General features: G+C 38.1%; 1 protein-coding gene, 1 non-coding gene and 1 pseudogene across 2 annotated transcripts in view; 2 read left to right on the forward strand and 1 right to left on the reverse strand.

Moving 5' to 3' along the window:
- The first annotated feature begins 7,266 nt into the window (after positions 1-7,266).
- Positions 7,267-7,385, forward strand: LOC118614338 (annotated as a pseudogene).
- A 14,223-nt stretch (positions 7,386-21,608) lies between these two features.
- The window catches only part of NINJ2 (ninjurin 2), an 80,484-nt gene continuing 76,998 nt past the window's right edge, over positions 21,609-25,094 (forward strand). The window contains exon 1 of the mRNA XM_036237151.1: positions 21,609-21,721. Coding sequence (XP_036093044.1) covers positions 21,689-21,721 — 33 coding nt within the window. The 5' untranslated portion in view covers positions 21,609-21,688. The remainder of the gene's footprint in view (positions 21,722-25,094) is intronic.
- Positions 24,457-24,561, reverse strand: LOC118614440. The gene has a single exon (XR_004956045.1). It is a non-coding gene; the product is annotated as a U6 spliceosomal RNA (small nuclear RNA).

Consider the following 25,094-nt stretch of genomic DNA (forward strand, 5'->3'; position numbering starts at 1 on the left):
TGTAGCTTTATCGGGGAAAACACACCAAAATTCTTCAAAGACAACTCAGATTATTTCCTTTATCTTAACATATAGTTAAAAAGTAAGTTCTCTAGACTCATTAATTCTCCTATTTCCCTCCTATCTTCTACCTTTAGTCAGCTTTTCTTTTAGCCTAAGGAACTAAGAATTCCTTTCAGTTGCCTTGCTAGGAGCCTTAAAGACTTAATTTGAAAAAAGATGAGTAAAAGCTACTACTGCCAACCATCCCTCCACTCCAACTAGATATGGCTGAGGGAGAATTCAGGTCTCAACTTGCCAGCCCTTCATCTTGAGTCATGCAGTCATTAAAATCAAAATAGAGCCCAGCAAGTTGTTGTGTTCAGAGATTATAATTCCGCATATTGGAAGGATTTTTTTTTTTTTGGAAATTACTCTTTTTGCTTCCTTCATAGGATTGTAGTTCATGTTCTCTGGTTGCTTGCAAGGACACTGTCTTTCTGTACTTAAACCCTGTCGGAACTGCTTTTTCTGGCAATGTATAAAATAGTTTGTCCCAATTTTGATTCCTTTCCTCTGGTAATCTTCAATAGGTTAACCAACATTTACAATGAGGAAGAAGAGGTTGCAATCTTGGAATAGTAATGGTAAAAACCAAAGGGAATTTAACAGTAAAAACCAAAGCCCTGCTCTAAGCCAGGGAAATTCCTTAGTACAGGTTTCAAGATACCTCACTGCCTTCCACACTCCAACCCCCCTTAACTTTTTTCATACTTCAAATCAGACTCTGCTTCAGCTATACAAACCTGATTGCCATTTCCTTTCCTATATGATTTCTTCTCTGAAAAACAGAGCTAAAGAAAGCTGAGACCCAGGAAAGAGAAATTATTTATCCAGATCATATTTTGGTCTAGGGCTCTATCTTCAGTACCATACTTCTCATTCCTACTCCTAAGTGATTAACTTAGGCTTTCCCTATTACCCCAACCTTGCTTTCTCCTTTCTACCAAAACCTATTCTCAAACCTTTCAAATCTTTCTTGAAAGTTCACCTCCACTAAGAAACCAGACCTTTCTGATCCTCATCTGGCTCTGATCACCCCATTTACTACACAATCCTCTTTCTTGTCCAGGCATAGACTATAGGGTTGTAGAAATTTATGACTTAGAGGATTACCCCAATATTTATAGAAAAGGACCCCAACTAGCTAAGTCATTAGTCTGAGATCAGAAAGCCAAGTCTAGAACTCAAGTCTTTTGAATCCTTAGATCAAGATTCCTTTTCATTACAAGGAAATAACTGTTTGTGCTTCTTGCTCTATCCATACTCATATGTCTTCTCATGAGGTCCATCCTTTCTATTTTTTTGTCACTATTACCATCATCATAATCATAATCAATGTCATTACTCAGCAGTTCCCCAGAGCATTTTGCACAGTGCCAGTGAGTATTCTATAACCATTACTGATTTCCCAGATCCTTAACTCTTTTTCCTTATGTCCCAAATTATTCCAGCTTTAACACCCTATGAGCGTCCCACCCTCAAGCCTTAAGGAAACCAGAGTTGATACAATGAAAGAAACATTGCTACTGATGCAGGAAACCCACTTCTTTATCTGAAATACTAACTTTCAAAATACAACTTGCTGAACTGAAAGAGCAGGAAAGATGGGAACCATAGAGAACTTAATTTCATGGAAGCTGGCACAAGTCTTGTGTATTAGAATTCACAGGACATTATACCAACTAGTGTGAAGATGCTGGATTTTGGAAGATCCCATTATACTTATGGCTAGCTATAATGCACTGTTCAGCAATTCACTCCAGAATCAAGCTGGGCCAATCTCACTCTCTTATGGCAATTTAGAATTAAAGTATAGAAGCTCTGGTACCTGTCCTTTAGAAGCTAGAATTGTGAAGTGGTGTAAAGCTAGGCCCAGATGGTCATGCCTGATAAAGCTGTGAAAGAGAGAAAATGAAGCAGAACCTCAGAGAAGCAGAGATAAGACACTCAAAAAGATGGGCAGCAATCTTAGGTCCTGATTCCCACTCTTGGTTCCACCTTTTGGTGATCTGTAAGAAACCCAGTAAATCCACCAAAATCCTTCTACTTCTGCTTTTTGCCCCCTTGACTTGAATCAGTTGAGTGGATTTCTTCTGCAACCACAAAATCTTAAGTAAGACCCTCTCCTTCTACACAGAGCTGAAAGATGAACCAAGCAACTGCGTGTGGTTCGGAGGTCTGGGAAAGGGTTGCCAAGGACTTAAAGTCATTGTTTCCTTCTCTGTAGGAGGTAGTTCTTTTCAGTCTGTGATTTCCTGTGAATCAGATCTCACAATCATAGATATTTTCTTCTGCCCCACCTTCCACCCCCATCAAGGTAAACACAGCAACCATTGCCAGCCTTCATCCTTCACAGAATTTTATGTCTTCACATTCACTTCCTTCTGAAAAACCTAGGGGACATTTTTATTTGGTTGGGAACAGAAACATTCCCAAAGCCTTGTTAAAGTTAATCCAACTAGTCTTTCACTTTTTTTTTCTTCCCACTAATCTCTCTTTTGGGAGGCAAAAAGGTACATTGTAGAGATTCACCAACTTCAGTCACTAGCTTTATAATTCTTGACATTTCTACATACCACTTGTACTATGCTTTTCTTAATATTTTTTTAAAATACACTTAAAATTTTCTTGCTTATCCTCACCTATGATATTCATTAATGAAACAATGGATTTGCTGTGTATGTTATATTTCACTAATATATATATAAATGTGAAACTATTACAATAATTTTTTTTATCACCTAAGATTACCTCTTCTGTATCACCTTAGGAAACAGTAGTGTAGTGTGGACATTGGAGTCAGACAGGCCTGGTTCAGGTATTAACCATACCACTTAATATCTGTATGACCTTGGACAAGACACTTAATCTCTTTAAACTTCAATTTTGTCATAAAAAGCATGTCTTTCTCAGGATTTTGGTGAGGATTACATGGGGTAATTTTAAGTCTGGTATGTTTCAAATGCTTAGCACAATAATGTCTAGCACAGTAAATACTGAATAGATATTTACTATTATTGTTCCCTCTAGTTTTGCCCTTTGTTGATTCTTCTTTATTTCCTTTCTTCTCTTCTCAATCTATGTTTGAAACAGGTACCAGCATGACATGGGTTTGCTTCCTGAAATGTATGGAATTTATATAAATTCCTTCAGAGACCAGGATAGGGAGCTGAGTGTGAAGCATCTGCTAGATCCAAATTTGTTGTATTAATGATATGACATTATTCTATTGTGCTGATGTGACTGAGATAATGACATTGTTTCTATAGAACAAGGTTTTCAAGGTGTTCAAAGCCCTTGTGGACATTCTCTAACTCATCCCTATAAAGTGTGGACAAATGTTATCTTCCTCAATTTTCGGGTAGGGAATCAAGATCCCAACAGGCCTGACCCAGTTACTCAGCAACACTGTGGCAGAACCACACAGAAGAGTCCAGGACTACTGATTAAAAGGAAATTATGGTTTTAGTGTAATATTCCCCATGCTAGTGTGAAAGGCATTCCTAGAAATGAGCAGAAATGTTCCATGTGCAAATACAGTATGAACACTAGATTAAAAAAAGTTAAAACAGATTTCTTTTCTGCAAGACTTCGCAACCTGTAATTTGCTAATGTGCATTATTATTATCCAGCAGAGAGATAAAGAATACTTAATTTTCCAAATATGACCACTGGGTATACCTACTTACCAATTCTTCAGATAGTTTACCTCAGAATACTAGTTGGAAAATAGGGCCTTAGTTGATTATATTGGCATGAATTCTACTCCTCGAATTCCTTTCAATTAGAAAATTAAGTTCATCTTGGAATGCTGAAAAATAACCATGTCTGAAATTATTCTACCCCCACATCACCGTAGTTCCACCCTGGAGACTAAAATTCCATTCTTGTATCACAAGCTGTTGCATGCCTGGGGAACTGATTTCCCCACAGCCTGTCTTTGATTACATGCTTGCTAATGCGTAATATTTCAATTCTTTATCTGGTTCTTTGGTTCTTTTAAAAATTTGTGTGTTTTCTCCTTTTTGAAAACAAAATAATACAAGAAAGTAATTATTTCTAATTTTTCAAAATAAAATATTGATATTGATAGAAAGTTAGAATTAGAAGAAATGTCATATTATACAGAAATGAAACCAAATCCTACTGAGGCCCAGTCATACAGCAAAAACAATAGCACTCTGAGAAATAGAACCGAAGTATCCTGTCCCCAGCACAGGTTGTTTTTCGCTACTGAAGTGATTCCTTTGCTTACGTTTACAGGTTTAGTTGTATTACTTAGCCCTTTGCATTACCTAGACTCTGTGTTTCTCATTTGGTTATTAATATAAAATACTGTGTGGGGAAGAAAGGAAAAGATAGTCATGGAAATATCTGCTTTAGAAATATGAAGTAGACCCAAAAGATATTTATCCACAGAGAGAGCATCCTGATTAATACTGATGTGGGTTATCAAAGCTGATCCCAGGTTATAAACTAACCTGGATAATATCAGGCTTTTTACTTAACATTGTAGTCATGTTAAGGACTGAAGTGTAGGCCTCTTCTGCAGCTGAGGTTTCCTCATTGCAGGAGAGATGAAGCACAGTCAACAGAGAGAGCCTGACAAGAAGATAGTGTAATAGAGGGGTCATGCTTTATTCACTTTTGTTTTCTGAAGAGGTTTGAAATAGCTTAAACAAAGGGTATACATACAGCAAATTTAGTATCAGGGTTGCAAGAAGAAGCACATCAAGAAGGCTACCATACACACTGAATATACTTTTGTCTCTGAGTTGCCTGGTAACCATAACAAAAAGAAAAACAAGTTGTAAAAAAAAGATGGATGCCTACAATTTATCCACAATAGAAAACAATTTTCCTGGACTACATTCTTTAAAAAAAATTTTTTTCACACATAAGATCTTATTTTAGGAGTTATTGTGCAATAAAATGGACAATGTCTTGAACAGTAGCTTAACAGTAAATGTAGAAAAGCTTCATAGGACCATTTCCTGTAAAAAGTTTAAATTGGAGTCAAGATTATTATAGCAAGGCTTACTGACTATGGCATTAGATTGGTCTTTGATGAAGAACTTATTCTTTCTGGGCCACAGTTTCCTCACTTATAAAATGAAGAAACTGCCTTTTAGATCAGAGAAGAGGCAGGGAAGCATATCAAATGCATCTGAAGAGATTATTCAAAGTACACATGCCTTCTACATTATCTTACCCCCTTTAAAAATCCCACAATTTTAGCGGCTGAAAACAACAAAAGTCTATTTCTCAATCATGACACATGTTTACTCCAGGACTCGAGCTGAAGAAGTAGTCTGAAATAATAAAACTGTTAGTTACTACAGAAAACAAACAAACAAACAAACAACATAATAAATTGTGTATTTGGTTTTTAAATCTTCCATCCAGAAGTAATACTTCCACTCACATATCATTGCCCGAGGTAAGTCATATTGTCATGCCTAACTTCAAAGAATATACCTGCAAGAAAAGCCAGAGTATTCATGAACAGACCCAATGACTGTCACGGTCTACTTTGCTTCTCTCCCAAGATCTATTTTCCTCTCCACTCAGAGGAAGACACTATTGTGAATTTAGTGCACATCTAGACCTCATTTTATATTGTTACTACAAAATAAACATTTATAGATTGAGGTCAGAATGGCAGAATAGGTAAATGCTGTGTTTGCCTCCTCTCGTGACCACATCAAAATTGCAACTAAAGTACAAAACAGCCATCATTCAAAATCACCTGAAGTTTAGCTGAACAGAAGTCCTATAACTAAGAACATAGAGAAGAAGCCTCCTCCAGGCTGATAGGGGGGTGGAGACACAGAATGAGCTGGTCCCACACCCATGTGTGGCAGTTAAAAATCAGGAGGGATATCATAACTGTGGAGGACTCCCCAAGAGAGCGAGGAGTCTCAGCCTCACGCCAGGCTCCCCAGCCCAGGGGTCAAGTGACGAGAAGAGAAGTACCCACGACTTCTGGCTGTGAAAACCAACAGAGACTGTGGCTGAGTGAGAGGATGGCTGCTGGAGTTCTAGGCACACTTCTTAAAGGGCCCTCAGATGGAATTACTCACTGATGGACTCCAGAACTCACTGGGACAGCAGCTCAAAAGGCGCCAGGGACTTACAGGGAAGAACCGAATTATCTAGCTTCAGGGCAACAGATTGAGGGGAAGCTTCCTCCCAGACAGAAGTGCTAGCATAAACCATTGTTTCTTTGTTGGGCCCTCCCAACTCCCAGAGTGTAGATGTAGACAAGTGCCATATCTGACTGACCATCAACCTGGCTAATACTGATCTCCCTGCTCTGGTGACTCCCTGAGACCCCACAAACTTGCAGGCCCACCCAAGCCACTTCCTGTGGCTTTTCCATTCAAATAGCCTGTCTTGGCTCATGCTATGGGCTTTCCTAAAATCCCTCAAAGGTTCATAAAACCCAAACAAGCAGCATCTAGCCTCAGTGTGCCCGGTACCTCGTGCTGAGCAGTCACAAGTCTGGCACTAGCAGCATCTGGCCTTGGTTAGTGGCTTGGCCTCTCGAACCACCTCCAAGTCCAGAACAAGTGGCAGCCATGTGCAGATTGCTCGGTGGCTCATGCCAGGTGGCCCTGGGCAAGGCATAGGCTGTGGATGAACTTGACCTGTGACAGGGCCTCTCCCAGGAAATCCCCGGATAGCACACCCCACGGCAGGCTTCCAACTGAGCCAGACCACCACTGGAGCCACATCTGAGGGTGACACACCCAAAAGGCAAACTGAGCAGGGACCAGAGCCCTGCTAAAGTGAATCCTGCTCCATAGAGTCAGCCTCTGCACAGCAGTTTCTCCACTGCTGTCACCAGTCAGTCCTCACAATCAATCTGTCTATGGGTCAGTCCTTTCCTTTGATGTGACAATAGCAACCAAGGCTCGACTATAATAAGAGGGCTCACACAACCCATACAAAAAACACACCTGGTGCGCCCAACTCAAGTGACCAGGGAGACTGTGCCACTGGGCATCACAGGACACCTGCTATATAAGACCACGCTACCAAACCAGAAGCAGTTCTACCTAATACATAGACACTAACAGAGGGAGATAGCCAAAATGAAGAGACAAAGAAACCTGTCCCCAGTGAAAGATCAGAACAAAAATCCAGAAAAAGAACTAAACAAAATGGAGACGAGCAATCCACCAGATGTAGTAAAACATTGGTTATAAGGATGCTCAATGAGTCTACGGCCATGCTACCTTGAACGTGCTCTATCTCATCTGATCTCGGAAACTAAGCAAGGTTGGGCCTGGTTAGTACTTGGATGGGAGACCACCTAGGAATACCAGGTACTGTAAGCATTAAAAAAAAAAAAAAAAAAAAGCTCAGTGATCTCAGTGAGTACTTCAACAGAGATAGGAAACACAAAAATGGTGATAGTAAACATAAAAAAAGAACCAGTCTGAAATAAATAATACAATAACCGAAATAAAGAATATGTTAGAATCAGATTAGATGAAGCAGAGAATCAAATCAGTGATTTAGAAGATAAGAAAACACCCAATCATAAAAGTAAAAATAAAAAAGAATTAAAAAATGAGGGTACTCTGGGTGTGGTTCCATAGTGTAGTGGTTACCATGTCTGCTTTACATGCAGAAGGTCCTAGGTTCGAGCCCTGGTGGAGTCACAGTCCATAGTCTACAGCCATGCCACCCTGAACAAACCCAATTCTGTCTGTTCTTGGAAGTTAGTACTTGGATGAGAGACCACCTAGGAAGACCAGGTGCTCTAGGTATAAATAATAATAAATAATAATAAATAATATTTTAAAAATGAGGGTACTTTAAGGAATCTTTAGGATACCATCAAGTGTAACATTCATATTATATGGGTACCAGAAGTAGAGATAGCAAGGAATTGAAAATCTATTTGAAGAAATAATGACTGAAAACCTCCCTAACCTGGGAAAAGAAATAGACATACAAGTCAGGAAGCATAAAGTTCCAAACAAGATGAACCCAAAGAGGCCCACACCAAGACACATTATAATTAAAATTCCAAAGGTTAAAGACAAAGAATCTTAAAAGCAGCAAGAAAAAAGTATCTAGTTACCTATAAGGAAGTTCCCATAAGACTCTCATCTGATTTCCCAATAGAGACTTTGCAGGCCAGGAGAAATAGGCACCAAATATTCAAAGTGGTAAAAAGCAAGGACCTACAAACAAGATTACTCTACTCAGCAAAGCTATTATTTAGAATCAAAAGACAGATAAAGAGCTTTCCAGACAAGAAACAGCCAAAGGAGTTCATCACTACCGAACAGTATTACAAGAAATGTTAGAGGACTTCTTTAAGAGGAAGAAGAAAAAAAGGATAAAAAATAATAGTAATAAAATAGTAATAACTACGTAGCTATCTATAATTGCTTTAAATGTAAGTGACCTAAACAATCCAATCAAAAGTCATAGGGTGGCTGAATGGATAAGAAAACAAGACTCTTACCTATGCTGCCTACAAGAGACTTACTTTAGATTGAAAGATATGTACAAACTGAAAAAGATGAAAAAAGATATTTTATAAAAATGAAAATTAAAAAAAAAAGATGAGGTAGCAATACTTATACCAGACAAAGGCTTTAAACCAAAGGCTATAACAAGAGACAAAAAGGACTGAGTAATCATATTTCTGGGTATTTATCCGAAGAAACACAAAACACTACTTTAAAAGGACATGTGAATTCATATATCCATGGCAGCATTATTCACAATAGCCAAGATATGGAGACAACCTGGGTATCCATCAATGGATGAATGAGTAAAGACATGGTGGTACATCTATACAATGGAATATTACTGAGCAACAAAAAAGAATGTTCTTACCATCTGCAAACACATGGATGGATCTAGAGGGTGTTGTGCTGAGTGGAGTGAGTCAGATAGAGAAAGAGAAGTGTCATATGATTTCATTTACATGTGGAATCTAAAGAACAAAATAAATGAAATAGAAACAAACTCATAGATTCAGAAAACATTTTGGTGGTTGTCATATGGGAGGGGATTTGGGGGGTGGGTAAAAAAAGGGAAGGCATTAAGAAGTACAAATTAGTAGTTACAACATAGTCATGGAGATGTAAAGTATAGCATAAAAAATATAGTCAATAATATTATAATAACTATACAGTGTCAGACGGATACTAGATTTATCAGGGTGTCTAATCACTATATTGTACACCTGAAACTAATATGATATTGTATATCAATTGTAATTGAAAAATAAAAAAATATTGTTAAAAAATAAGCTTTTAAAAAAATATGTGTTATATTTATATTTTATAAAATATTTGTCCTGTTTTCGGGATTTCTCTATTTTGAACCATTTGGCTCTGGTTCATTTATTTAAACTGCTGCATAGAATTCTATATACTGTGATTTATATATCTCTTCCCTTTTCAATTTTTTATTATTACTGGTAGTGTGATATTGTAAATATGTTTGAGATATTACCTGGCAGTCTTTATCAATTGGGTTTAACAGGATAAATCTTAAAGTCATAATGAAATCACTGTATGTAATGAGTTAACTTCTTTCCTATGTGTCTAGAATGATACTAGTTATGTATCATCTTTGGGAGAGTAGAAAAAATAGTCACTCAAATAATTGTCTGTGTTCTGTTCAGATGAAGAATCTGTTAAGTCTGCTTAAAGTATAACCCTGAAATGGATTGGAAGGACTTAGAGCATGAACACTTTCAACTTTTCTAAATGAACTTTGTAATTTCCACCAGATATTTATAACAGTTCTCTTTTTCCTACATCTTTACTGACAATTGCTATTTTCAGACATTTTACTTTCAACCAATCCCATGAGTATGAAATTGTATCTCATTGTCATTTTAAGTTGCATGAGTCTGATCACTGGTGAAGTGGAGCATTTTTTCATATTTAACAACAGAGTTTCTTTTTCTGTAGATTACCTGTTCAAATTCTCTGCCAGTTGCATTGTTTATGTTTTTCCTGTTGATTTATAGTAGTTCTTAACATTTTTAATCTGATGCTTAACTGTTACATATGTGGCCATCTCTCAGTGATCCTGGTATATCTTTCACCTACACATCACCCACCACGACCATTGAAGTCACTTCTATCTCTAACGTTTTTTGTATCTGTATTATAATTTGACATATATATATACATACATACATAGCCAAAGCAAGGGCATTTTAAACAAAGCTATGAAGAGTTCTTCTAAATGTATAGATATAGTTTATATATTTTGTCTATACCTAAGTAACCTCTTCCCTGAATAGAAGAATATTCTGGATTTGCCTAAATTACAAAGAACTTTTAAATGGCCAGATCTGGACAAGGCTGTATTAAGTGTTAGGTTAAGCCCCATTATTGTTACCCAAAGATCAGCAAGTCCAAGTGCTCTCCTCATAGAGGCCTTCTTTGACCAAGTGGACAACAGAACTCTTTAAAATAAGCCGACCAGTCCTTTCAATGAAACAGGATTTGTCTTTACTCTAAAAGACCAAAGCAGAGCACTCAATGGTGCCCTGTGCTAATGAATTGGCAGTAATGTCGTGAAAAGGGACCATTAGTTTAGAAAGACATTCTAAATGCAAAAATAGTATGGTAATTACAGGAGTAAGTGGAGAGTGAAGTTTTTCCTAAAGCATCATCATCAAAATAGACTACGTGCAGGAGTGTGTTAAGATGATGAAGTTATTTATGGTATTTTTTTTCCTTTTCTTGAGTCTCCAAATAGTCTATAATAGACTTATACTATATTAATAATTCAAAAATCATAAAGAGAACTAAAACCAAAATGTAACTCATTTGTAATTAAAAGGATTCTCAGTTTCTCAAGTAGGCGTTCACTTCAAGTAGGGGGAGAAATCAAAGGCAGAAAAGTATAAGGGTCTTTCCCATTTGTAAGCTTTTCAAAGTAAAGTTGAAAGTGCTAGAAAACTGCAGGCTTAACTAGGATGGAGGAGGAAGTGGCAAAATGCTGTGAGTGAGAAGTGTAGAGAAAACTACTGGTGTGGAGGGGGTGAAACAGAATGGAGCAAGGAAGGAAAATGTTAACTCAGCCAAGTTCAAGGGAGTTCAGAATAGATTTTTATGCCTGGCTGAACAAGGCAATGAGGTACAGAGGAAAGAATGAGAGAAGTTTTGATGTAAAAAAGACTCGTGTGTAAGCCTTGGCTCTGCTGTTAACTAGTGTCTGACAATGGGCAAGCCACTCGTCCTCATCTGTGAAATGAAAGTGACTCTCAGGTTGTCATGCAGTCCCAAATGCAATGTCTGTGAAAGTACCGGTAAATGCTTAAGTTCCAAACTCAGGTTAGTTATTATTAATGAGAAAAGGCACGAGGTGTGTGCTAGTGAAGAGCAGATAGAGAGAGAAAGAAAAGCTCCAAGGGCAGGGCCGGAAGGGTGCCCATCGGCATCACTATATATATATGCCCATAACAGAGAAAATAGTGCCACTGCACATGACACAGGGACCCAAACCATCCCTGTCCTTTTCTAATTCATTGTGATTGACCTAGGGTTATAGTTGTAGTGGAGATCCTTGAGACACAGGGACTTGGGGGGAAAACACTTTGTACACGCATTGTATAAATTTAAAGTATAATAATGTTATTTCTTATTAAATCTCTTCATACAACATTGGGTTAAGAGTGCTTGTTAGTAAAGGTCACCATGTCATCTAGAAAGATACACTTTCTAAATGAGTGGAAACATAATACCAAATGAGAAGGGATTTTTTTTTTTTTATTCTGATGCCTTTCATCTTCTGGGAGAGAGATTACATCATCAGCTCTTGTTAAAGAAGAGGCCTCAGGCTGGTGTCCCTAATCCAGCTCTTCAAGACTCAGTTGACTTGAGAGACAAACAACTACCTGAGTATTCTTTCCCTCAAACACCCCTAAGGTGTGGGTTATATTTTGTGATTTTTCTTTCCCCTTCAAAAAAGTAGCAGTACACTAAATGTCTTTCTTTAAACCACAGTTTGGTAGCAAATACATATATATACACACACATATATAGTGATGCCGATAGAAGTATGTACAGTGATAGACCTTACTCCTCTCCCACTTCCTGCCCCCCAGCACCACAAACCTGATTGCAGTTTTCACTAAAGAATTAAAGCCTACTGAGACTTATAATGATTAAGGAAATTTCCCAAAGTCTGGAGTGGTATATTGTAAGATTTCTGTTATTAGCTTCAGAACCAGCTCTTTTAACATGTAGCTCAATGAATGTCAAGAAGTAGAGGGGAGTACGTTCCCCCATTGGGATATTTGTGTGTATGCATACGTGTGTGTATCTGTCTGAGAGGTTCAAAATTATATTCCATATAATAACATTATTTGTATTTGGAAAATAAACTCTATTGCTTTTATTTCGCAAATTGTAGAAAGTAAAACTGATAAAAATCTTCTTGGCCGTTGGGGATATAAAAAGCTATCTTCTTTAATGTGGAGAACATTCAGAGCAAGGAGAACGAGATGTTTATTTTCTATTTATCAGATGGCAGATATGGGTTAAGTTTCCACTGGCTGCATGTTCCTGCTTTGCTTCACTGGTGATTTGTATTTAATATAATCTTTCAATGGAATTATTTTCAGCACTTTGTCATCCGAAACTTCAATATTTCTCACAAATAGGGACTGTTTTCCTCCTATATTTAATGACATGATCTATGGTCTGAATGTTTGTGTCCCCTCAAAATTCATATGTTGAAATCCTAATTCCAAATGAAATGGTATTAGTAGGTGTGACCTTAAGGAAGTGATTACATCATGAGGATGGAGCCCTGGTGAAGATCAGTGCTCTTATAAAAGAGATCCCACAGAGCTCCCTAGCCCCTTCCATTATGTAAGGATACAACAGGCAGTCTGTGACTTGGAGGAGGGCTCCCACCTGACTATGCTGGCACCTTGATTTCAGACTTCCAGCCTCCAGAACTGTGAGCAATAAATTTTTATTATTTGTAAGCTACTGAGTCTGTGGTATTTTGTTACAGCAACCTGAATGGGCTAAGACTCATAGGGAAAAAAGGTATTCATGCTATAAAATGGAAAAGAATGCAATATAATATTTACAATATAATCTCAATGTTACTAAATTTTTTTTACTAATTTATAAGTTACCATGGGAGGCAGTGTGCTGTAGTTAAAGAAAGCATGGACTTGCAATCAGAAAGATTAGGTGTAAATATGGTCTCTGCTGCTTACTAGCCATATAAAGTTGGGCCAGTGATTTAAATTCTCTGGTCCTCAGTTGTCTTATCTGAAAAGTGGAGGGAGTGGGGAAATATTTACATTTATTTTGAGGAAGTTGAATTAAATTAGAACTAATTTATGTAAAATATTTGATACATATAAAGCAGTCAATAAATAATTTTATTACTTTGAGGAGAGAATGTAAAAAGCCAGCTTCGTGGGCACATATATGACTATTTAGTCATATGGGGCCTGGTGCTTGTAAAGGGTTTGTACTTTGTTTAATGCTTTACTGTTGCCATCTTAAAATTTGTAATAATTTTTGAAGAAAGAGCTCTACATTTTCATTTTACACTGGGCCTTGCAAATTAAATTATGTAGCTGGTTCTGGGAATTCACACACACAGACACACACACACACACACACCCCAAAGGAAAGAATCGAAAAGCAATAAACCAAAATGTTAACAATGTTTGTTTTCGGGTGGTTTTAAGGGTGATTTTTATTTTATCCTTTATTTTTCTGTGTATTCTACATTTTCCATAATATATATACACATATATATATATGTATATGTATATATATATATTACTTTTTTTAATCAGGAAAAAAGTGAATACATGTTCTTTTATAAAATTGTTCTCCCTGTTTTGCAGATGAGTCAAATAAGGTAACAGATAGGAAATTACTCACCTAAGATCACAAAACAATTGATATCACATTATGACAAGTGCTCGGTAACTGCACTTCCAGTTTTGCATCTCACGCACTGGGGTCTGAGTTATCCACAGGTTTTCTAACAAGAATCTCTTTGGGCATCTCACTTGGTTTGGGGGAACCCAGCTCTACACCATGCAGAAGGGGCCCCCCTCAGAAGCCCCGGATCACCCACTCTGTGCTTGTCTGCATGGGCCAACTCCTATGGGAGGTTCAGAAGTAGAAGCCATGATTCTCGTTCTCAAAGGGCTTACAGACTAGTCGTATATGAAACAGGGATGTAAGTACTGTCGTTTGGACTCTAAATGTTGTCAGAACAGCAGGGGGAGGACTTGGTTGTTGGAGGAGCAACTGAGAGCACATGGCACAAGTTAAAAATGAGAGAAGCTGGAGTTTTTTTCCTTTTAACTTTCCCAGGCTACCCTCTGTGACAGTGTCCAAAGATAAGCAGAATGAAGGAGAAGGGAATATAAATATACAGGCTACTTTAGTTTGCATACTCGATGGTTTGCAGTATTAAAGATCTCCTTTGAGAAACTTTCACTGAGAAGGTTTCTTTATTTCACATTCACAGTAACTCAAGCAGCAGCTCACCCCCCACACTCTGATTTTTTCCCTTCTGCACTTTCCCTTCCCCTTCTGTTTCTCTTGGCAAGTCATCCAAAGCAGAACTTCTTGTCCTGTGACCCACCTTGAGGGTTCTGTGAACGTCCGTGTATTTTATCCCTGCTTCTCCTAACCCTTCTTCATCCAAGAACCAAACTTATAATTTAAATTCCTCTCAGCAGCACAGTAAATCTTCATGGACTTTAAGGAATCTCTAGAACTCATCTCTGGCGGAATTATCTCCTCCCTGACTAGAGGCTCTGGGCTGAGCTAAAAGAGAACAAGAGAAGTCTCAAGAGAGTTTAACAGCCAGGCGTTTACTGATGACCTTCATGTGAAAATTTGTATTAACTCCATTTAATAGGTTTTTACTCTGTGCCAGGCAGGTAATTAGCTTTACACCCATGATATGATTTAGTTTGATTCTCACAATGATCTTTATAAATTAAGTACTATTAACCCCATTTTTACAACTAGTTAAAACTCATTGACTGTACAATACCAAAAGTGAATCCTAATGTACTCTATAAACTTTTGGTGATAATGTGTCACTGTAGGTGCATCAAGTGCACCAAACATACCCCACACGTCGATAATTGGGGAGGCTGTGCAAGTGTAGGGTCAGGGAGTATAAGGAATATCTCTACTGTGTGCTCGATTTTGCTATGAACTTAAAACCACTCTATAAAGTATACTCTTTTAAAATACAGACACAACTAGTAAATAGCAGGACTGGAAGTCAAAACTAGGTCTGCCTCCTTGATCGATAGTGAGTTACTGTCATCGACAACCTGTTCAGCTAAATTGCACAGGTAAAAATGATGGTTGTGTGTATGCGCGCATGCTCATGCATGTGCACACATATGTGGAATCTTATTGCAGATCATACTGTTGTGTCTGAGTAAGCAGTGAGGTTGGAGGTGTATATTAAGCAGTAGCATGTGGAGAAAAGAGAAAGAATTGGATGGAAAAATCTCGAATTGAGTCCTGGCTCCATCACCTGGTAGCTGCATGATCTTGGGCATATCACTTTGGTTTTAGTTTCCTCAGCTGTAAATTGCAGCTGGGCCATTGTGAGGGTCAAATAAAATAAAATATGTACAAAGTACTTTGAAATCATAAGTAACTATTTCCATATTAGTCGTCTTTCTTCTCTCTCCCTCTCTCACGCACACGCACATACACATACACATAATTAAGAAGGTAACCAGGAAATTTAGCTTCTAATTCTCTAACTCCACCTTTACCACTAAGCTGCCTCTGTCATCTGTAAGATGGAGGGAGTAGTTGGACTGGTACTTCCAATTCTCAGGGATTTTTTTTTTTTTTAGTCTTGGAGTTCTGATTTCCACACTCTACTAAGAATTCTGTTACTGTGCTGTCTAAGCCTCCTGCCCCTGCCCCTTCCCATCAGTCTTAGAGCCATGTGTGTGGTCTCTGTACCCCTTATGCCGATTCCCCATGGCATCTTCCAGCCTTTATCCTTCTCACACCCCAACCCTGAGTCCTTCATGCTCTTTGGGAAAAGCCTTCACTATGTAAGGACACTGTCAGTAAAAAAAAAAATAAAAAAATAAGGCCCTGTGGGTCAGCATCCCATCTGCTGCTGAGATAAATGGCCACAATTTTGACTGTGCTTTTAAAATCTTCTTTCTATTTTTTTAAAAATGTCATATCAAGACTTGAAAACCTCCACATAATTTTGTGTGACTTGTAATTGCCCAGCCCTAACACACCCAAGGCCCTAGGATGGTTGTAAACCATGCCACCTGGTCAGAAGTCAAGGGGTTCCCAAGAGGTACCTTAAGGGATAGCTTGAGAAATATAGAGAGTAGGACAGGTGGGGCAGGAACAGATATGACTCCAGGGTCTCAGCAGCTTTACTTTAATCTGCTTTATATTAACTTCTGCATAAGATCTCACTTAAGAAAAAGATTCCCTTGCTTTAAAAAGTTTGAAAGCCACAAACGTCTCTCTCCTACTACTAAGAAGAGATCAGCTATTACCCTCTCACCTTCTTAAGCCACCAAGAGAGTGCCTGGCACCTTTTAACTTTATCACAGAGATGAGAGGTAAGAAGCGTTCCATATCAACATGACAAGACTCTGTTATTAATCATTCATTGAACAGTGAGTCAAAGTTAAAATCCCCCTACCCTGAATGCAAAAGACCCAAGGGGAATTTTACCTACCACAACCAAGAGCATCCCTGGGTCTCAGGGGGCATTCCCATGAGAGCTGTGTGCCCTGAGTTTCTATTTATGTCAGATTAGACTTTTGCCTAATGAATATCTATCAAGAGATGAGTGGCCAGGATGGGAGTGTTTAATAAGTGATGGCCATGGCTCAGCAATGTTGTTCTTTTTTTTTTTTTTAATATTTTTCATTTTTCAATTATAGTTGGTATACAATATTCTATTAGTTTCGTGTGTACAACATAATGATTATACATCTATAAAACTCACAAAGTGATCAACCCTAATAAATCTAGTACCATTGGACACCCTAAATAGTTATTATTATATTATTGACTATATTCCTTAAGCTATGTTTTATATCTCCATGCTTATTTTGTAACTACCTATTTGAACTTCTTAATCCATTCCTCATTTTTCACCAATACCTCCTAGCCCTCCTTCCATGTGGTAACCCACAAAATGGTCTCTGTATCTATGAGTTTGTTTCTGCTTTATTTGTTAATATGTTCTTTAGATTCCACATGTATGTGAAATCAACAAGGTTTTGAATATACTGAATTTTGGTCTAGAGCTCCACTGTCCAACATGGTAGCTACTGGCTATTCAAATGTAAATATATTCAAATTAAACACAATTTAAAATTTAGATTCTCAGTAACACTAGCCGGATTTTATGTGCTAAATATCTACATGTGGCTAATGGTTGTCATTCTGAACAATGAAGATGAAAATGTTCTTTAACATAACATTTTTTTAACAGTTAGATTTTTTATTCATATTGAAAGAGAACTTTTAGATGCTATCATTCTTATAAAATATAAATGAAAAACCAAAATAAAACCAATTAACATATTCATAAAACTTCACACTGAGTCAAACTCCTTTAAATGAATTTTTAACTTAGCATCATTGATATTTGTGTTTTTTTTCTGCAAAATAATCCTCTGTGCTATAAAGAGTGGTCATGCAATATTTTTAGAGAATTTATAGAAGTGAAACTACCATGTATTGTAGGTAGAACAGGCTTACTTTAGACTTCTGCTAAGGAATGTTGCTAAGTATGTCTATAACATTTTCATCATTGCAGAAAGTTCTATTGGATAGTGCTAGAGTCACCCAATCTAATTCTTAATTATCCATTTGACCATCCTGGGCACCTTATCAGGCTCCCTCCATAGACACGCCCTCTCCCCTCCAAAAAAAAAAAAAAAAAAAAGTTCCCAATTAACATTCATCCCAGCCATAGGATTTCTGGAGCAGTGAGTTTGAAGAGGCTAAATGAATGCGTAAATGAACATAAATGAGTTTGGAAGCATTTTCTGAAGTATGCCTTTATTCTCACTTTGTTACCTTGTTTGTCATGTACCCTTGCCCACTCTTCACTAGCAGAGGTAGTAGAAGGGGGTTATTTTTCCTATAACGTTTCTAATTACATAAATATTTCTTAACTTTTATAAACTAAAATTCTGACCTGAATCTGAGACCTTATACTGTCACACGGGAAGTGTTTAATATAAACGCACATTAGAAACAGAATTTAAGAGCTGAAAGAATCCTAGGAATCACGTTTTATGACAGCTTTGCTTTTCACAAAGGAGAATATAGGACCCAGAATAGTTCAGTGACTTGGCCTAAGAACACACAGTGATTCAGCACACACAGAGGAACCTAGGTTACCTGCTTTTCACCATAGGGCTTTTCTCACTATTAGACATTAAGAGGTCTTTTTGCTGGCTTCTTCAGTACCCTACAACTCATTGTGCCTCCTACCACAGTAAGATGCCCCTAGGGTCTCATTCTACACCCCCATTCCATGATCACTTTCTGAGTGTCTCTGAGTATTTACTTATCTATAAGTTCAAGCATGTTCTTTAAAAAAATCTTCCCAAGAGGCAGTTTCCCTAAAACTGGGCTTCACACTACAAAAGTCACCTAGCAATAAAGAGAAATAGATGCCTTTCCCATTTGAATTGGATAACTACCATATAGGTAGAGATTTAGTATCACAGACAAATGTCAGAAGCATAACTTTAGCTTAACTTTCCATGTATGTGTCTCACAAGGGCATACATTTTGTGATTTTATATCCTAACAGTGTTTAACATATTATCTTCTCAGTAGGGGGCTCAGTTGTTACCTCTCAAGACATTTTTTTTTTGTAAATAAAGTTTTATTGAAACGCAGACACATTCATTTGTTTATATATTGTCTACAGCAGCTTTCACACTACAATAGCAAAGTTGAGTACTATAGTTGTGACAGAAACTATATGAATCACAAGGCTAAAAAATATTTACTCTTCAGTCTTTTACAGAAAAAAATGTGCTGACCCCTGGTCCAGAGTCACAGTCGCTAAACGAAATCCTGCTTGCTATATACTTCCAAATGATATTAATGAGGTAGGGAAATGTCCATATCCAGAAAGATCTTGCCAAACCAAAGACCATTACTATAGCCACTTACAGCTTTTTTTTTTTTTTTAAACCAGTGTGCTTATTAATACAGCTTTTCTCTTTTGCATTTTCTTGTTCTGATTTCCCCTCTAGTCATCCAGATGCATCCATATCATCTAAAGGATGATTAGGATTATCACAACAGGAACACAAAGAGAAAAAAATAGTCAATATTTTGCTTCTGACTTCCAAACTAGGGTTTCTCGGCAAGACAATATTTTTGATAGCCCCGTTTTGTTGTGAATGAGCATTTTCTAAATTTCTTTATCTCCGCTTTGAATTATTATCATAGAGTTCCACAAGAAGCACGTGCTAATCAAATAGGAGAAGAAAGTAGATAAGGCTACCTTTTCTGAGCCTATGGGATTTATGGGAAGAAGGAAAGTAGAGGAAGAGAAAGCACATATCCAAACTAGTGTCTCAATCTCTCCTCTCTGAGCCAAAATCATGGATAAGAGCATAGACTCTGAATCAGATTGCCTGACTAACATTAACTTGTGTTTCTATTTCCTCATCTATAAAGCAGGAGTAATAGTAATATCTACCTTGTTATGAGAACAAAGTAAGTGAGTTTGTACAAAAGTGCTTGGAATAGTGCTTATCTTGTAGTGGAAATTTTTATGGGGGATGGAAGCGGTGGATATTCCTAGTAGATTTTGAAGGAATGCTGAGAGGAGAGTGGACTCTAGATCTCTCTTCCATTTTGGAGTCTAGAAGAAGATCACCTCAAAGGCTGTCCTTGTACCAACCTGAAGCAGCCATATCAAAGCCAACTCTACCAGAAGTAAAGCTGAACTTGCCTTTCTTCAGGACTGTCAGCAGCAATCAGTCCCCAAGTACCTGAGGTGGAACAGGAGCAATTGCCAAAAGTATGGTAGGAGTTTTCAGAGAGGATTATCTTAGAGGCGTGGCCCCCTGAAATGGTACTGCTGGAAAGGGAGCACGTAAGAGTCATGGCAGGTCTCAGGGTGGGCCACGAGAGCCAAGATAAGGCAGAGTCAGCAACGGAGCTGCCTGGGTCCTTAAGAGCAGACAGAGAATGTACCATGAGTTATCTTGGCCACAGACAGTGGTCACCAACACTGGCAGGAGGCCCAGGAGCAGGTCACAGGGTATGTCCAAGAGCCATTAGCCCTCCACCACTAAGCGTACATGAACCACATCGCTCTCCTGTGCACCTAGATGCCGTCTTTGGGGGAGAAGGGTAGGAATCTGAAAAACCGAACACTCTATTGAAACTGAACTATTTATAGTTTAAATTAAATTTAACGATGTTTATTAGGTTAGACTGAAATATCATCTTCATCCTATTGTCCATCTCTCCTCTTACCTCTTGTCCAGCAGGATGGGGACTTATAGAGACATTAGGTCATTTAATAAAGAAATTGCCCTTTTTTCACATTTAAACGTGGTGAGAGTTAATTTGTGACTCTGCTACTCTTCCCCGCCCCCCAACCTTTAAACTCTAAATTAGATCACTCCCCTGTAACACTGCCCACCTCTGGCACTCACAGACATACCCACACCCACTCAGACACAAGCTGGTGTCTAAAATCAGCTTCAGGAATAAGCCAGAAGAGTTTTAGCTTCTAACATAAACAACAGAAAAAAAAAGGAAGAAAAAAAAACCTTCTAAAAAAAAGACTCACTCTTGGTAGCTTTATTTTAAAAGCAGGGAAAATGCAACTACTTGTATAAACTGAATTCGAAGGCATAACTTTTTTCTGTTCTCTTTCTGGCTAATTAAGGGAGAAAATGAGGGCATCAAACAATCTGTCAATAACAATGTGTTATTTACTCATTTTGTAAAATAAGGCTTATGCTTTGGGGCTTATTAGATAAACTACAATTTAATTTTTTTTGGGGGGGGGATAGAGGAACAAAGGAGAGAACAACAGAAGTCCTTCAGCTTCAGTTTTGTGAATATGCTAGAGGCCACTCCACCCTTGGTGACCAGGAACCCTCTCAGCTCCACTCATGTGAGGTTAGACAGTTTCCTCACGTTGTTTTTCAAGTTCCTTGATAAATCTGCAGGGTTTCTGGACCAGTAGTAAAGCCACTAGCTCCAAGCAGCCTGGGTGACCTCAGATGGCTCCTCTGGGACTGGAGGGGCATTGGGGCTACCGGAGAAAATGACGCTGTCACTACCAACTCAAAAGGCCACCTATTAAAGTGTCACTTGCCACCCATGGAGCACGAGCATGCACACACACACACACACACTTGCACGTGTATACATGTGTATACTTCCCCCAGGGGGTGAAGCCAAGACGGGCATCCCACATCAGATGGATGAATAGCAGGTCTGTCCTGCCAGCTGTGTGCTCTCTCCCACCCCCACCCTCCCCCTCCCCCAGAAAAAAAAAGGCAGTAGAGACTTGGACAGCAAAGCCTGGAGTAGCCCACACAGTCTGCTGCCGGCACCCAGTTCATGCAAAGGCACTCCAGAGCAGCAAGATGGAATCAGAAAGAGAAATCATCAACCTTCAAGTAAGTTTTCTCTGGGAGAGAGGAGAAGGGGGACAGAGATGAAGTTGGGGGGAGAAAAGATTAATATTTTGATCACTTGATATTCTCCCTCCCCACCCCCTATTTTCTTTCTTACTCACCCCCCTTCTCCAAATACTCTCTAGGCTTTTTCTCTTTATTCTCTATTTCTCTCTGATTCCCTGCTTGGTTCTTTACTTGTTTTTAAATATGTGAAAAACGGATTGTTTAAACTCCTCTTGGCCTCTGCTTCCTCTTGTCAGTCAAAGATCTAATTAGATTCATATTACCAGAAAATGATTTCACATTCTGTGCAGTGCTTTTCCCAAAACCCCAGGACAGTAGAGACTTATTTGAGAGCTGCCGGGCGGTTCTCTGTAGACAAGGAAAGATATGAATTTTGGGGTTAGAAATAAGGTAGCTGGTCAACTATGTATTGTACAGTTTGGAAAAAAACTGGAGCCTTTCCTCATCTCTCTCCACAAAGCTCTGTTGTGTAGGACAGAGTGTCTCATTCTGACCATTCGAGAAAAGAAAATCAGTATTATATACTGGGAGGAGGCAGAGACACCGTGTCCCTCCTCGCTTGCAGATTAACAGCAGTTCCAGTCCAACACCACAGGGGAGAGAATGGGGTGCTCTGGTGAGAGGAGGGTAGCAGGTCTCCCAGACTCTCTGTCTATTGAATAGAGTTAAGTCAACCCATCTATAGTGATGACAGAGGTTGTGTGATAAATTTTCATAGTGTCTGACAATTACAGTGCCAGAGGACTTTTGAAATGGAGAATTTTTGATCGCAGAATGTTCTTCAAGTAAAACTTTAAGTAGCACCCCAGTATATGCTTCAGATGAAAGAGGAGCTTCTCTGTGTATGTTGGGCAGAATGGTGGGAGCCTGGCAGAGCCTCCGCCTTTGGCCTGTCCACCCCTGCAAAACAAACAGAGAAGTTTTAGCATTACTTGGAGTACTGTGTTAAAACCATTGATCTAGTACAGCCATATATCAGAATCATTTTCCTTGATTGTCATTGAGTCCCAAACATGGGCCCACCCCAGGGTTTGCCAGTCCCTCAGCCTGGAATCCTCTTACCTTGGCTGGCTCCTTCTAGTACATTCAGGTGTTGACTCAAATGTTACTGCCCTTGGGAGCACCCCCTCTGTATAGAAACCCTCCTCACAATTTGTCTTTCGCATTTGTTTTTTTTTCTGCCATAGCACTGCTCACTCTTTGAAGTTACATTATTTATTGATTGATTACTAATACCGCTAGAACATAAACTCCATTAGAACAGAACCTCCTCTCTTTTATTCATTGCTATATCTCTAATGCCCTGGGAAGTGCTCAGTGCACAGTAACTGCTCAGAAAACACTTGTTAAATAAAGAAGTTAAGGAAACCATGAGTTAGAGGGATCCCTAATAGGCATAAGGTCACTCAATTAGGTCACTCAATAAGGTCACATGAAAGAGTCAGGACTTCAACTCAGGTCTTCTGATGCTAGTCTCTCTTCACTTCATCTAGTTCTTACTTCCATTGAATATATAGTAGCTAAGGAAACAGTATTGCTCATTTTCAGTCTCTGGAGAACAAATTTCTTGTGCGTTGATGGACTAAACAATCCTGAGTTACAGGCTAAGGACTCTGCATTTGAAAGAAAGGTTCACAAAGAAGAAGGAAGTTAGGACTAAGGAGGAGGAAATTACTGGCCAGGCCTTAATAAATGTCTCTATTGCTAGCAGGTAACTAAAGTGTTGAGTTACCTTTTTTTCTTCATTAGAGTTGTTCTCTCTTAATATATTTTTTTATTCTAGTATCTTATTCATACTTTCCTCTGCTCATTTATGTATTTGGTTGGTCAGAAGATTATTCATTAGTTTTCACAACTTCCCCTTCAGCTCTGGATCAAATTAGGTATTGAATCTTCTTTGCAAACTGAGTCACTTTAGTCTTTGGAAAAGAAGGTGAGCTTTGGTTCAGGATAGGTGGAGGTGTCTGTCCCCTAGTAGCATGATTTTACCCTCCCTTCATGTGGCAGCTGCCTCATGGAATCCAGAGGAAAGATATATATAAAGACCCTAGAATATTATGTACTGAATAAATATTAGTTCTCCCTATTTTTTTTTTATTGTTTCCCAGGAGTGGTAAATATCTATTGACTGTAGCTAAGTCATTTTATCCACTCATTCAACTAATAGACACTAATCAATGACTATATATTTTACTCTGTGCTTAGCAGGTATGGAAGAGTTCTCTTAGTTCATGAGTCATTACAGCGGGTTGAATTTCTGTGTGAGCTAAATAATGTTGCTTGGTTTTACAGCTCCAAGACAAATTCTTATACTTGTAAATTCTTAAACTTATAAATGTGTTATTTATTCCGAGAAGAACAGGTAAAAAAGTATATTAATGATTTACTGTTTTTCATCCTGAACACCTTAAAGCCCAAGTCCAAATAATGATGGCACAGTATTTAACCAAGACAATGTTCTTTATCATGTAATTTAAAAAAAAATTTTTATTTTTCAATTATACTTAACATTCAATATTACCTTTGTTTTAGGTGTACAACACAGTAATTAGATATTTGTATAACTTATGAAGTATTCCCTCCAGTAAGTCTAGTACCCACCTGACATTATACATAGTTATGACAATATTATTGACCATATTCCCTATGCTGCACTTCATATCCCCATGATTACTTTGTAACTGCCATTTGTACTTCTTAATCCATTCACCAAAAATACAGAACACTTCACGAATTTGTATGCCATCTTTGTACAGGGGCCATGCTAATCTTCTCTGTATCATTCTAATTTTAGTATATGTCGTGCCAAAGAGAGCCTAATTATCCTGATCTTGGAGATTTCATTTATGTTAGTACAATAATTAACTCCTATTGATCACTACCCCATCACCAAAACAAAACAAAACAAAGAAAGAACAAATATCTATTGAGCTTCAACACTGTACTAAGTACCAAATAAACCATACATGACCTTAGAAGGCTCATAATTAAGTGGAAGAAACATGCACAATTAAGTATAATAAAAAGAAACTGTTTAGTTACAATAGTGTTTCTGAAAAATATGGCACAATTATCACCAATAGGTAGTAAAAGTATCACTGATTGAGGGACAATTTTTCATTGTAATGGTAATCTTTATAGTTTTAGTGTGGATTACCAAAAAAAACCCCGCTAATCCATCAAACCTTTGATTTCAAAATTTTTATTCCTAGCATGAGGTTAAAAGAAGTGGCACGTATATTTTAACAACTTTTGCAGAGCTTGCGAATGATGTGGAATCGCCCTGAATGGTTTTTTAAAATTGATTTATTTAAATTCATTTCAAGTATACAGTACATTGGTTAGACAT

Source organism: Rousettus aegyptiacus, unplaced genomic scaffold (genome assembly GCF_014176215.1).
Source record: "Rousettus aegyptiacus isolate mRouAeg1 unplaced genomic scaffold, mRouAeg1.p scaffold_m13_p_2, whole genome shotgun sequence".
Lineage (NCBI taxonomy): Eukaryota > Metazoa > Chordata > Mammalia > Chiroptera > Pteropodidae > Rousettus > Rousettus aegyptiacus.